General features: G+C 41.6%; 1 protein-coding gene across 5 annotated transcripts in view; it reads right to left on the reverse strand.

Moving 5' to 3' along the window:
- The window catches only part of RPAP1 (RNA polymerase II associated protein 1), a 38,740-nt gene that overhangs the window by 22,606 nt on the left and 559 nt on the right, over window positions 1-15,575 (reverse strand). For 2 of the 5 annotated variants that reach the window (XM_054634730.2, XM_054634729.2), the window contains exons 2-9: window positions 12,778-13,053; window positions 11,755-11,903; window positions 11,123-11,215; window positions 9,608-9,788; window positions 7,359-7,535; window positions 4,337-4,543; window positions 736-851; window positions 222-320 (exon numbers count right to left, since the gene is read on the reverse strand). In XM_054634730.2, coding sequence (XP_054490705.2) covers window positions 222-320; window positions 736-851; window positions 4,337-4,543; window positions 7,359-7,535; window positions 9,608-9,788; window positions 11,123-11,215; window positions 11,755-11,903; window positions 12,778-12,967 — 1,212 coding nt within the window. In that variant the 5' untranslated portion in view covers window positions 12,968-13,053. Of the gene's footprint in view, window positions 1-221; window positions 321-735; window positions 852-4,336; window positions 4,544-7,358; window positions 7,536-9,607; window positions 9,789-11,122; window positions 11,216-11,754; window positions 11,904-12,777; window positions 13,054-14,770; window positions 14,944-15,028; window positions 15,051-15,500; window positions 15,523-15,575 lie in introns of those variants that run through there. The other 3 variants (XM_077180174.1, XM_077180175.1, XM_077180173.1) reach the window with 3 other exon arrangements.

Genomic DNA, 15,575 nt, shown 5'->3' on the forward strand with positions numbered 1-15,575 from the left:
TTAATAGCATTAAAGAGAAAAAGCATCAACAGTTTTCTGGAAATAATGCAGTTCATGCATGCAGACACAACTTGTCTTCAGGAGTTTGTTTCTAAAGAAAAATTACTCCACTTTCAGAAGGGTCTTTTGTCACTGAAAAGCTTGATACAAAAGGAATCTACAAAATCTAACACAGAAAACAGAAATGTGGGTACCTTTTCTATTATATTACACCCACCTACCTCTGCCTCTTCTCCGTGATGGTGTAAGCCCAGATGTGTTGGCAAATCCGCATCTGCAGGAATCAATTCTCCCTTTAAACTGAATCGAGCTTGCATTCCCTATGGCAAAAGGGTGGAGGGAGAAAACTATTATTTCTATTGCTGTCCACTCAATTCATCTCTTAAAATAACACTTTTTACATCACCTGCCAGAAGATAACAGTTCAAAAACTCCTCAGGCCTCAAATTCTTTTTTAAAAATATACCCCTATCTTTCCTTTTTTCTCAGTTTTACACCTGTTTCATCCCAGATTACAATGGCTAGACTCTCACTTCCTAGCTCTCCTTAGCTGCTACAGATTGAACTAATCCTGTATCATCCCATTCTGTGAAAGAAAATGGGGAATCTTTCAACCTGATGAAAGTCCACAGACTGAGCAGCCAGAGGACTTGTTTTTGAAGCCTTCAAAACTGTTACTGCTGAGAAGCATGATCCAGACACAAACATGCAAAGTATCAGTTTCTGCTTTCAAACCTTTTTGGTTTTCTTCTGCCGAGGTGAGGGCAAATCTTTCATCCATTCCAGCTTCTCAAATTCTACATTGTCCATGTGAATCCACTCCTTCCTGGGCTTCACAGGCAGATCATCGTCTTTGTGTGGGAAGAAAGAAATGTCAGTCTTACCTTCCAAGGCAGTGATGAAGGAAATACTATTCCTTCTTTGCCAAGCTACTCAGCTTAAATACTGTATCAAATATAAGATTATGTAAAATAAAAAGAAAACCATTTTCAAACTGACTGTTGTCTAATGCATAAACATCAAAGGTTTAAAGCTATTTTCATCTTTCATGAGAGCAAGAAGAGGAAGTAAACAGCACAGTAATGAAATTCAGACAATACTAATTTAGGAGAAGTTGAACAGAAGTCAGGACACAAGTAAGGCAAAATTATCAGAACCAGTGCAGAAAAAATACTATCAGCCATACTTGTGAGAAAGGAAACTAGTATCACTCAAGAAAGACAGTGTTAAGGGGGACATGAAATTGAAAAGTATTAAAGTAGAGTCCCAGAAAATTACAGGAACCCAGCAAGATTTTAGCCTAGATACACTGAAGGCAGCTCAATATTTGTGCTTTGGTTGCATTTGTGATGCTGCCATCCAGTATCCCTCCCTAAAGGCTCGAAGACATCAGCTTGGGAAGAAAAGATCAAAACAGCTGAAAATTTGCACAGCTTTCCACAGACAGCTCAGTGGGGAAACTGGACAGTTGAACAAGAATTTCAAAGGTGCAAATACTAAAGGAACAAATTACTAATTTAGCTTTATAAAGAGCTTTGACTACAAGAATTTGAGAAACAAGACATTCGTGCCTGACATCACAACAGCTGCCCTAGGAAAGAGACACATCACCATGTGGAAGAATCTCACAAGTGAAGAGACCAGAGAGATTTAACCAGGAAAGGTGAGGCTTTGCTACTAGGATACTACCCCAAACCAAAATATGAAGAGATGAGCTAAGAAGTTTTTGCTATCTCAAAAGAAAGCACGTGTAAGGACAGTAACAGGCAGCCCCTAAGGGCAAGGAAAGCATTAGCATCACTCCTGCTGGAGCAGCCCAGAACTCATCTGCATTGCAGTTATTAATCCTAGCACTCCGGTCGGTCTTCTCTTGCAAGGAACAACGAGTCCCACAGAGATGCTCTTCTTTCATCAGATCTTTTCCTGCTGATAACTGGCCTGAAACTTAACCTTTTACTTTCTTCCAATTAGCAGATAAACTTTCAAGAAGGGCACTCATCCTCTCCAGAATGAAGCTTCACCCTTATGATCAATGTGGTATTGAATCAGGCAAGGAACCAAGCACAGAGTTATCTTGCTCAGCCAGAAAGCTGTTCTGCAGAATTTCAGCCAAAGGCTCAGCATGCATTTTAACTGAAGTGAAGGAAAAAGCATCTGAAATGTACCAAAGTGGAATGTTTGTGGGTGGTAGATGCAACAGGAGAGGAAATAGAATCAGCAGAAAAACAAAATATATCGACATTTATAATTTAACAAAATGTTTTCTCTATTAATCACTAAATTGACAGGGTTGAGCTAATCATTTTATGAATAAGATTATGCATGTTACTAGAAGCCCTTAGTACAATGATCTTGTCAACAAGAAAAGATGGATATGTATTTCAAGGCATCAGCAGACTGTTACTGAGAAATTCCTTTACGGAAGCACAAGCTGGCAGTGTGAACACAACATTTGCACTGAACTTTCTCAGACTTGGGTTACATTAAAGGCTACCACTCAACCTCTCCTCTTTTTGCTTTGCTTCTTCTTTTCTCTCAGTGACAGAATTTACTTTTCCATTTGATAAGGTTACAAGTTGCTGGATAAAGGTTTCCCTATTTTACATCTAATAAACAGTAGCCTTTTATGTCATTAGAGGCAGGTTTGACTTTTCAGCAATCTTATTGCTTTGTGTCATCATCAAAAATTCAGTGTGACCATTTCTGCTGGGCTATTCATGCTGCATTTACTTCTGAGTATAAACAGATGCTGAAATTCCAACAATAAGTGCTAATGTCAAATTAATTTTTACATCTCCTAATGGCCAAGATGGGCTGCAGGCATAAACTAAGGTACTGAAAAGGCTTCCCTTGTTTTTTTAACTGTGTTTCAGCTCACCCTTTGCTGCTCCAAATATCCTGGAAAAACTCCTCTTTTTTTTTTCTGTGCTGTCTTCTATAGGAGGCAAAAGATGTCAGCTCAGAATGTTTTAAACACTCAGCTATTCCCAAGAGCATTACTATTATTACCATTACAGGCTGAAAAACATGCTTCTATTGCTCTCAGGAGATGAAAAGATGTCACTTGACCTGGTGCTATTTATGCACTCAGTTGTTCTGGGACTAAAAAGAACTAAAAATAGTCCCTTTAATTAAGATGGATTTGTGGAAAAGTAAAACTTGGGGAGAAACTGCAAAAGGACTGTTCAGTGAAGTGTCTTCCACAAAAAGAGGCTGAGCTTTACTTCTCGTGCACATGTAGACACACACATATACACTGACAGACTCATCCCTCTCAGCAAGAAAATGGTAAATACTTGTTATCCCTTGCAAACATCAAGCTGAAATCCCAAAGTGACTCAGAGACTTCTTTAATCACTCTGCAGGTTACACTGGAACACAAAGGATGCATTAGAAGAGAGGATCAAGAGATGGAGAAAAGCAAAAATTGACATGAAATTGCAGGACAAGTATGTTAGGAACAAAAGTAGGGGGGAAATGACAATGAGAGCTTAAAAATCACAACAGAGAAAATGAAATTGCTAAAGAAAAAATGCAGTGAGGAAAGCAACAGTAAGAGCAGAAGCCTAAATGGAAAGCTAGTCCTTTCTGTCCATGAGAATATATGGGGTTGCTCTAACTACTGGAGATAAAGCAGCTTTCTCCTCATACAGGCACATATTAAGCATTAAAAGGTTCTGTCATAGGAGGCAATAGTTCAGTAGCACTCCATGAAAAGCAGGACATTCTACACCTTAGTGCTTCCCCCTCCATCCAAAGCACAAAGAAAAGAACCCTGTTCTGTGAAAATCACTGGGTGGCTTCTGAGATACAAGACACAGAGTGGGGCCCTCAGGAGCAATGTCACACTAAGACATACATGCTCTGTATGAGCAATTTCCCTGAAGTGAGAGTGATTGTCATCTCTGTGCTATCCTGTGAACAAATTGTTAACCCTTACCTACCCAACACTCTCTTGTCGCCAACCAGTACCAGTTAAAAGAAATTATTCAGACACCAGCTGAATCTCACTACTACACTCTTCTGTTTCCTTGTTCACATGACTGAACAGAAGAGCAATGATGCCTAGTTTAACACACATTTTCCCTTGAGAAGCCTTAGAACAAATTTCAAAAAACAAGATCTCCCTATGAACAGGCCACTTTCATTACATAGTGTACCACCTTTCTAATTTGTGGAGCCCATCTAGAGATGTCTTTTTTGAACCCAAAATACATATTTTTAAAATATAATCATAAAATTCAGATTTGGATCACTACAAAGTAGATTGATATAAACACTACACAAATCTTATATTTCTGCTCAGAAAATTAACAATATGCACTTTGTTTCTTACCCATGATTTCTACCTTCATATTTTCTTCCTTCCTTACACGTTCTTCCAGACCTGACTCCTGCATGGAAAGAGATGATCTTACACCATGCTGAGCCACAGGCAGAGATTCCACAAACTCCTCCGGTCTGTTCAGTTCCATTTTTAATTCCTTTTTCTGGCCTTCATTGTTACCACGTTGTGATTTCAAGAAAGCAACTAAACTGGGATCTGCAAGTATTGACAAAGAGACAGACAGAGATGTGACAGAAAGTCTCAAAATACTTCACATGCCTATAGCTCCTGCTATTTATGTTTCAGTCTTTTCTACATGTCCTCTTTCTCTTACCAGCTGTCACTTCTCTTCAAACTGAGGCCCTCCACTGCTTCATGACCCCTTAGACACATAAGGTGGGTGTAACTGTCTGGTGAGGAGACACCAGAGAAAGAACTGACAAATGTCTTTCAGGGTAAAGCAACCACAAAAATTCTATTTTCCCAACTTACAAATAAAGATAACTGCTTCTTTTCCCCTCACTGCCACTCAAATGGGACATCTAAGCATGACTATAAACTGTGGAGAAAATTCTGATCTGTGGTCCCAGCCAGTGACATCAATCTGAACATGAGAAGAATACACACGACAGACCCCACAAAAAGAATTACCTAATCTTTATTGAATTGCAGTAGAACTGCAAGTCATAGCTCAGATATTGTGTTACAAGGTGATCTTTGATTGTCCTGAACTGACTCTCCATTCCAATTATGGTCTGATAACACCCAGAAAAAAGACACAGCCATTCTCTTCATGCTTTGAAGAGAAACATTTGGGAGGTAGATGTGTTTTGAAAGACAGATTATGTTCATATGGCTCTAAGATCATCATTTTACTTTCAGATCTGCTACAGATATCCCACATCATTTTGGATGGAGTGCACTGTCTCTGAACACTCCTCTCCAGAAGATGGTGTTGGGATGCTTATGCCAGAGGTGAACAGTGAGAGATTGAGCATTGTGCCTCAACAAGGTACAGAATTACTCCAGTAAGCTGTGTCAGAGATATATAAAGTAGAACATAACACCTACAGTGGTTATTTATTCTTTGGAGGACAAAGGACAAGCAGTTGAGAAATGCTCTGTACCTGAGATAAGTCATCTGAAAAATGACTCCCATGTCTCTGAAACATCTATCCCACACTCATGATTGCTGCACATTCTCCTCAATGATGCAGTTTAAACTGTCCTTGGTGAAGAACAGGCATTCAGCCCAGTCTCATTAAAGTATTCCTATTTTTTCTGAATGCAGGCAAGAGCTCTCACTTTCTTGCACTTCACTGTACAGAGCAAGGAAAGACTGTATTCATTATTTAATCATTTCACACAGTGACAAAAAAGTCACTGATGTCAATCTGTGCACAGTACATCAGAAACTAAGCCTAGTTCTGTCCAGAGTCTCCACCAACAAAACCAGCACAGTACCAACAATAAGACACTGCCCAGCACAGAACTATGTACCCATTCTCATACTTCACACCACGGAGTATCACCTGCTTCATAACCAAGAAGTTAATTCACGGGCTGGACAGCATTTAACATGCACAAATCATTCACACTCCCAAATTTGGAGAAAGTCTCCATAATTCACAGCTCTGTGTCTGTCCAGCTCCTAAATCCATCTGTAAGTCAGCAACTTAGTTTAGGTGTGTTTCATCATGTATAATTCTCTACCCACAGATATTCTGGGAATTCCAAAATTACTCCTAGTTTCTTTAAGGCCTCAAAAGACTAAAGTATCTACTATTGTAACCTACAAGGCATATAAAAATGCATTGCTTCAGAAAATCTTGTTGAAAAATACTTACAATACATCCCATCCTTTTTTAACTCTTTAAGTATTCACTTCACTAATATCGCAAAGGACAGAGTGGTGGGGACAAGGAGCAAAAAAATCACAAATCACTCACGAGAAGCAAGTATGTAATCAGGCTATTTTTCATACACATGCCATTGTTATAAGCAGTGAAGCCAAATAAAATACTTGGGTGTCTGAATGAAGGATGTACCCAAACAATCTGGCTGCAATTATTTTGTGTAGTTCCTCTGCCACCTTTCCAGTTATACCCATGTTGCTTGCAATGAAGTGAAGATAATTAAAATGATCTTTAAGCTGAACCTACAAGAGACTTATGCATCTAAAATGCCACTCATATCTAAATTTGATGCTAGAGGACCTGAAATCATGAGAATTTAAAAAATCCTTGTCTGCCACCTACATCTGTACATCTGCTCTTCCTGAGCATATAAATTAATCAAACTAACGCCAGCAAGTGATGCAGTGGCCCAGATCACATGAAGTCTTATCAAACACACCACATTCAGTGCTCTCCTCTACCTTGTCATCAGCTGCCAGTGACAGGCATTCTCAGAGCACCATTGTGGCCGGGGCTCCAAACCAGAGACCAGACCCCTGCTAGAATATGCCTGTACCCAACAGTGTGAAAATTAAAACACTTTTTCTAAAAGTCAAGGCTAATTTCAAGTTTTTCTGCTCTACAAGTATAGGTTTGAATTGAAATCTCCCACATGCCCATATGTTCTCCCTATCCGGGTACTGACAGTTCTGGCCCGAGTTTTAGGTATTTTGGAGGGGAAGACCAAGGATTCTTTCTCACCTCAGCATTGCTATGACACTGTTTCTTATCAGCTTCAAAAAATTACATTTTAGGACCTTAAACATTTATGTGCAACCATGTATTTGGAGTGCAAGCCAATAAAGTTCATGGATCATCTTAACCCACAGCAGAGGGGTGACAAGAAAGACTTAAGCCAAACCTACCCTCACTGAAGAATAAACACTATTTAATTTCTTCACACTTAGTTCTTACTCATAAGCTATTGACATGACATGGAAGCAAGATTATCCACATATGGAATGAGCAGGAATTCCAAGTTCCCATCGTTGACCTGTGAATTTGCTAAGACTCTGGGACACCTACACATTCATTAAGTTGTCTCAACTCTAGAGCTGACCCTGGGAAACACATACCCAGCTGAGCCAGAAGCCTCGCCTGCTCCTGCAGGATCTCTTCCTCAGACATGGACTGCAGCTTCTCCAAGTTCTCTTTGTGAATAGCTTGAGCTTCCTCCTCACTCTTTTGGCTTCCAAGACCCTCTCCCGTTATGAGACAAGGACGCTGAGAGGTCAAAAAGTCATCATCTTTATCTATAAGAAGCAGCAGAGAAAGCAGTTAGTGATCTCTGTCTACAGCATCATGAATAAATCTCAACTCTGTCATTAACAGGCTTGCATAATTTCTTTTGGTTTTTTTTTTTTTCCCCTACCTTGGTAGTAAAGTTAGAATAGGAGTAAAGAAGTTTAGCTTAACTTCAAACAAAACTAAACCATTTGTGCTTTCATCCCATGTCACAACAAACATGTTGACATAATTTCCAGCTTGTTTCTTTGGGAGCTTGAGGAAGATGGCAAGGGAAAGGAATTATGCTTCTTTAATGCAAAGCAACAGCATGAAAAGGTAAACTGCAGCATAATTCACAACTGATGCATCAGAGCATTCTTCCAGCCTAGTGAATACTAGATTATTTCTCTGCCCAGGAATGCCTGAACCCACATTTGTATGTCAGCTGAACCATGACCTAGTAAATAGTTGCTGAGTAAGACAGAGAATTACATGAGGTAAACCAGCTTCCAGATGATAAAGGATCAATTCTCAACACAGGCATGTTTGCTTCTAACAGTGTCCTATACTCACCTTCAAGGGCTAAACATATTAGAAGTTACAGCAAGGGACATTCTTCATATTCTGAACAAAACTGAGTCTCCTTTATCATCTGATCTAAATCCATTTTAAATGTTCATTTCATTTAACCATTGCACCAGGTAACATGCTCCTTTGGTCAGTGTGAGACCCTCCTGCTCTTCTGTAACCCACTATACAAGGATCTGACTTTGCAACTTTATTGCTTATGTTTTATTCATATGCTCCATATAGACTTGGACCATCCCTATGCCCATAACCAGCCAGCCCTGAAAGCATCAAATCCCTGTTCAAACAGCAGCAATGACTTTCAACATAACACCAGGAAGATTTGATGTCATTACCACAGTTGTTGTGCATATTGAGCAGAAAGAGATAAGACAGGGTGACCCGGCAAAAGCTTCGGCACAACTCCCACCACCAGCAATTAAACTAAGTATTACAACAAACAAATATGTTGTTACTACAAAAAATTAAGCTCCCCCTCTTCTCTTGCTTCCAATGATCCTGCCACAACAGTCTGGCTGAAGAGGCAAAGGCATTTTGTAGTCTCTCTGTCATGCTATTACAGTTTAGAAGCGTTCATGTTCAAGAGGATGATAGCTATATGGCTGCTCTATTTCCCCTTCAGCTTTCTCAGACAGAATTATACATGTCCAATTATAATAGGACATACACTAAGCACAGTATAGTGACCTGGATGGTGGGCTTGTGCACACACAGCACACCTGGCAGTTCTCTTACCAATTCTCTAACAGGGGGCAGGGCTGACACAAACCTGAGCCTAATGGTGATAATCTTCAAATGACATCTCGCCTCTATTTAAATGTGAAAAAGAGCATGTCAGGGTAAAACCCAGACACAGGGTGCTCCTAAGAAAACTGGACTGCCCCAGACAACACAAATTAAAAAAAAGCCTGGAGATGCTGGTAACAGTTGAACTGACTTCATCTTTCCTTGTCACGTTGCTGTCAGACAAGTAACTGCTGGAGGTGGCAGTGACTCATCAGCACTGCTTCACAGCATTCCTTATGGAGCAAAGCCACAGTCTCATGGCAGCAGATCTGGTGACAGAAAACTGAGCTTTCAAACATTTCAGTAGGAGTGAGAACCCACATCACAGTGGTCTCAAACGCTTTCAACACAGAACCACCCTCTTCCCAAAATTGTCGAAATCAGTGATGAAACAAGAAAAACTTTACATATAACAAACAGAAAGAAAAAGGGGGACAAGAATCTTGAAAAATAAATCTAGCTCCCTGTGTGAAGTAAAAATGAAACTAGAGAGAAAGCGAACCAAATTTTTAGAACCATCTCAGAATTTTCTCCTTAGAATTTTTTGTTTGCATCTCAGACCATTTCAAATCATAGCCACAATACAGACATTCCAACTGACCTTGAGATTCCAAAACTGAGAACAGCAATGCTACCCTAATTTAAAAACGTGGTGGGCTGACGTTATGGTTACTAAGACTATGTAAATACGGTCAGCTGGATGAGCAGAACCTTCTCCACTTACCACCCCTGCTGCCGGGGAGAGGCGCCTCGCCCACGGATCCCACAGGATCCAAGGCATCCGGAGCAGCTGATCGTACTTCCACGCACTCGGCAGCAGAGGGAGCCGTCGCTGCCTTTTCAGCAGCTCTTTTTGCTGCCATCTTCTGTGCAAAGATGCTTTTTTTTCCAGATCCCAGCTGCACCTGCAAACGGGGAAGCCACGTATTCACTTTTCTATCCAGAGTCTCCCTACACACCTGCCACTAACAAATTTATAGATGTGATCCTAAAGACACCCTCAGATCAGACTTTGGGACACGATATAGGGAGGTTGCTGGCAGTCACCTGTCCCTTTCTGCGTACATGTGACAATTTTTTAGCACACAGTTTACTGCTATGACAGAGAGACAAAGACATGAATGATTTGGCATCTAGAAAAGGAAGATGATTAATTATAAGTGAATTCAAGCAAGGAAAATACATCTAAAATGTCACCAAACACAATAGTTACAGCTTTCCTGCTGTTCAGAAGCTCTGCATAGCTGAATACCTTGGATTTCTGAGTATAAATGGGCTGTACTTCACTGTGCTCACCACATGCTTGGAACAGACTTCTTATAAGGTGATTAGTGAGCAGCAGGGTGAAGAGATCTACACAGTAAAGTGGGAGAGTAGTGCTAAAATAATCCTGGTTAAATTACTGTGTTGCTTGCCTAGATAATGGAAGGGCATGGCTCTGAACAGCCTTGCACAGGGGATGCACAGAAAATCCAAAGGAGACTAAGCAAAAAATCTCTTGCATGTCTCCAGCCCAGAGAAGAAGCTTAAAAGGCAGTCTGAACATTTGGTAGCTGCTTTGAGCACTTCTACATCAGATAAGCAAAACTGGTAGTTTAAAAAGTATTACTCTCACCTTTCAAAAAAGCTGTCCTTCAAAATAAGCTACGTCCTCAAAAGCAACCACAGCTGTCAATCACATATCAACTCCCAGCATCTGACTCCCACTCAGCTAGCAGTCCTTGCTACTACAGCAATGACTGATAATAGCAACCATGGCTTCCACTTTTACAGCCTCAGAAAATAATTATGTCAAAATCAAAAAGCACTGCTAAAGATAACCTGATCAACCATACTCCAATGTTATGGAGGAGAAATCAGGTGCGATTTCAATAAGAACCTGGTGGACAAAGCAACAGAGATTGCTCCTCAGAGAAAAACAAGCAGAACAGGATCAATTCTATTACAGCACTGCAGATTTGACCCACCTTTATAAAGTTAGTTGAAGAAGGCTAAACCAAGAAGATTCCAATGTTACTTAACTGCAGGGTATGGAGTAGCTACTCGTTGACAGCTTGGTAGAAGAACCCTCTCCTTCACTCAGGTGGCAATGCCACAGATATGTTGAGCTAACTCATAATCTTCAGCATACTAAATTGGTTATTTTGACTACTACCAAGCCCCACTAAGCATTAGGATTTAATGGGAGGAAGTTTAATTGTTAACAAAGGTAGCATAAAACATCTGCTCCTAATCTTACCTCACTTTTTATCTCGGAGCGGTGAAATGTCCTTGGGAATGGGTCTCCCGTGGGCACTGGCATGGTCACTGCTACTGCACTGGTGTCTCGTTCCTGAAGAAAAAATTCAAACCCTGTAAAACCATTGCAATAGCCAGACATGTATGTATCATTTAACTGACAGCAGGCTCAAAATCTCCCTGCTCTGCAGCTCACACTGTCATCAGGCTCAGAATACCTTGTGCTTATTCAGAGACAAAGTGAGGCTATTTTCCAAAAGACTAGGCTGCCAAACTCCATGCATCACTCAAAGAATCAGATAAAGGAAAACCTAGGCCAGTGCAAAGCACAGAGAACATCCCCAGTAGAGTCCAGAAACTCACCCAAATCCACACTACAGCATATGCCTGCATGCAATCAGTGTGACCTGTAGGCTGTCAGGTCTGGAAGGTAGATCTGAAACTATATTTAACTGACAAGAAAAAAATACATCCAAAGAGCTTTTTTCTTTCAAGGTGCTCCAGGACACTGGTCTACAGTGCTGCTTCATTACACTGTAGAAATAAAATGCAGCCACAGAGCCCTTCATCCCTGCTTAGTTCAGAGCATTCAAATAAACAAACACTAGATCATCACACAAAAGACAGACATACAATAATTTTGCTGAGGACTGCTGTAATGTGTCGATCATGACTCTCCAATCTTTCCTCTGGATCTTCATCCTCAAAGTGGACACTAGCACTTTTGATCTTGGACTTTTTTGGAGGAACTGGAGTTAGAGCTGGGAGAGTATCAGGAAAACCTGAGGAGGGGAAGCAATAACAAGGAAAACAAGTTATTGTGTACAACCACTGTGCAGTAGGTACCAGACCAAAGCCTCCTAATACACCTTTTATTCCTCTGATGAGAAATAAAGATAAGGAAGCAATAAGACGCTTAAGATTCCCCTGTCTCTAAGTTAAAGGGTGTAGTGAAGAGAAACATGCTTGAAGATTCTATTTATGTATTGGCACAAGGTCTTTCCAAAGAGCTCCATAAGCAGGAAAGGGTACTGAGATCTCACTGCAAGTATTAAGTGAAACAGCAAGGCTATATAGAAACAAGTATTGTCCTTGCAGGTTGTGTTGAGGCATAAAAGAGCATATTTCTGCTGCAAACTGTTAAATGTGAGGGATTTGTATGATCATGAACAAACTCCTTTCCACCTGCTATAAGTAGATCATATTTCCTCTACCTGGAACAAAGTACTGCAAGATTTATATTGCTGCTTTTAAAAAAGCACCTTGTGCTTCTGAGATCAAGCACATGACAAAAGTGTTACAGCTACTATTGATAGAGAAAACAAAAACAAGCCAGATCTGCTGGCTGAAAACGGGAGCAGCTAGGAGAGGTAAATCTCAAAGACACTGGGTCTGGATAGCTGGCAAAATAAGCAATGAGAGTTCAACAGCACAAATTACAGAAAACACCTCTTGCTGGCAAGGTACCACAGAGAGCTGATAAATGTGGACCAAGGCAACAAAGGTGGTCCTACTGGATGCTAGCAGCATTGGACAAGCCAATTTCCAAGGCTAAGGAATAAATAATACTGAAAGAAGGGCACAAAGGCAAGGGAAAAGCAACACTAGGTTGAGAGACAGAGAATCTTAGTAATTCAAAGAAACAAATGAATTTACCATCCAACATGACTACATCTTTGCTGTCCTGGAGCGGGGGTCTCTCAGCATCTGTGCTCCCTTCCTTCCCTTTCCTCTTGTCTGCTTTCTTCACAATCTTCACTGCAGGTGAAGCTCTGGCTGCCAGGAACTGGTTCTGAAAGCGCAGCAGGTCTGCCTCGGACTCCCCAGGCTTTGGTCTAGACAGCATGCTGCCTTCCTGATCTTGCAGCCCAGCCACACTTGCTTTTCACACAGGACTCCAAATCATGGAAAATGGGTAACAGAACTGGATTCCTGGAGATAGGATGGGGACAGCATGGGAAAACTCATTTTTGTCCCACTCTTATGTTTCTGTACATACCACAAAACCCCTACTTCAGGATCACCTGAACACAAACACTTAAATGGGAGTCCCACACAAACGGAATCCTGTTCTTCACTGCTGAACAAAAGGCTACTTGACAAGCCTGCACAAGGTCTGTCAGCCAGCTAGGAGCAGAATGGCATCCAGCCAGTAAAAAGACAGACAAAAAGTGCATCACTGCCAAAATGCCAACAACAGGGCCTGGGATTTGCAAAGTCAGAGTAACATCTTGTCCAAGATGATAATTGAGCAACTCAAATCCAACAGATTTGAGTTGCTCAATTATCAATACCAACCAAGAATCTCAGAGGCACAGTATCACATCAACATCCCCCTCCAGCATACCATCTCCTCCAGATCCCTGGCAGGATGCAAGAGACTGTCCACACAGAGCTGGACAATGCACTCCCTGACACTGTTTGCTCTCCTTCTCACTCAGATCTCCCAAGTGAAAAATGTCTTTCTTCCTCATGTGGACCTCCTGTTCTCATTCTCTTTCACTGGCCCCTTACTGGCAGAAGCTGTGCTATTTCCAAGCATCTCCATTCACTGCCCAGGCCAATTTGGGGTTGAAAAACAACGGTGAGATTTATACAGACTTTTTCACACCGTGCATATGACAACTCGACAAGAAGGCAACTACTCCACCTCCCATCTACCAGGCAGGAAAATATTGGTGACTCTTGCTCCCCACATCTGATTCTCAGAGCCTGGGACCAGCAATCCACTTCTCACGGGCAGCAAGTAAACTGTTTGCAAATACATTTCATTGTACTCCTAGCATAAGCACACACCTACTTGCTGTTTATTTTTGGAGCTTGCTGCCACAACAGGGCTCCCACAGCCAGACTTCACTTGCTTGGACCCTCTTTGATATCCATAAGGAGCAGAACATGCATCCCAAGCCAAGTGTTCCCTGCCCTGTCATCACAGCCTTCAAAGCCCAAAAGAGGAGGATGCCTGCTTTAACAGGCATAAAACACACAGTTGGAAGTAAACACTGCTCCTAAGCTTTCTGCAAGAAGCCTCCTCCACACAGAGCTCTACATAAACTTGTCCAAGTCTCTCCCTACCAAAACTTAATCAAAAAATACAGGACCCCTTCAAACTGCCTTTGTTTCTTGCAAAAACTGTCAGCACAAGAAGACAACCAAGCAGCCTTTGTTAATCAGGTGGGATGGTCTTCCAGGAACCTCCTCAAAGGCTTTCCTTCAACACACGTGGGACCTGCAGACAGAATGAATGCAGGGAATACTCTTGGCTTTCTTCTTAGGGCACCTTTTCCCATGTCCCACGGAAGCCAATGCAGCACATCAACAACACTCCCTTGGCCATCAGGAGTCCTCATTCCTACCCACCAGAGCTCAGAGAAAGCACACAGGACTAACAAACTAACAAACTCCTGAGGATCAGCACTAACCCCAGCATCCTGCAGCCTGGTTACCTCCAGCCTTGCAACTGGCTACTTAAAAGCTCACCATACACCATCTGTTTGCCCAGAGGGACCTCCAGCCAGTCAGCACAAGCAACACACTGAGATATTGTCCTAGGAACACAGGTAAGGGATCAGAAATGCTGTCCAAGGACTAGGAGCACCTCTGAACTCCACTACATAGTGATTGCTGTGTGGACACACTATCATCTTACTTGATAAAATCCAACACTGGTAGGCTTTTTAACTTCTTGTGGTTCGTCTGCATTTACAGTGTATTTTTCTTCCTCAGCAGCAGAGCCCAACATGCAAAGGGAGACAGTTACATCTATGAACCAGACACAATCAAAAGAGAATGTATATGTTGATGCTAAAAAAATCCTCTCTGACTGCTACTGTCATTTGTGAACCTTGGGGAAGGCGTTTTTACCCATTCTGAAGTGTACAGCTTTGCGTCATTTTGATAAAGTTACCAGATTTGGGCGAAAGAGGAATACAAGATCCTGCTGTCACAATAAGTGTCTCAAATTAACCTCTTCAGACCTTGTTGGTTGTGGCAAGAATTTAAAAGGAGAAGCAGAGAGTCTCTGCTCTCAGTCTCTTCTGGGCAGCCCAGCAGCCAGTGGAAAAGCACAATTTCCCCACTTGAGATCAGCAGGCAATGAAAGCCTCACTCAGGATTATTGGCTCCTTTGCAAAATGGTGACATGCATTCTCTGCTCTGTCACAAAAATGCTTTCTGCACACAATGCTGTAATGGCCAACAGTCTTCTTGACACTTTCACTTGCTACAGAGAAGGCAGACACTGGAAAGACACTCCTCACAGATGAAAAATCCTAGCCACAAGAGTCAACTGCTGCAAGAAATTCTCCTCAAAGAGCCTCCACATCTCATGCTGGTCACAGAAGACTCAGTGACTGTGACCCTGCCTGTCGGGCACACACCGTGTGCATGCACACAGCACCTTGCCAACAGAAACGCTGCTGTCCCAGCTTGTCTCGAGAGTCTCTGCAATAAAC

This window comes from Agelaius phoeniceus, chromosome 6 (assembly GCF_051311805.1).
Source record: "Agelaius phoeniceus isolate bAgePho1 chromosome 6, bAgePho1.hap1, whole genome shotgun sequence".
Classification (NCBI taxonomy): domain Eukaryota; kingdom Metazoa; phylum Chordata; class Aves; order Passeriformes; family Icteridae; genus Agelaius; species Agelaius phoeniceus.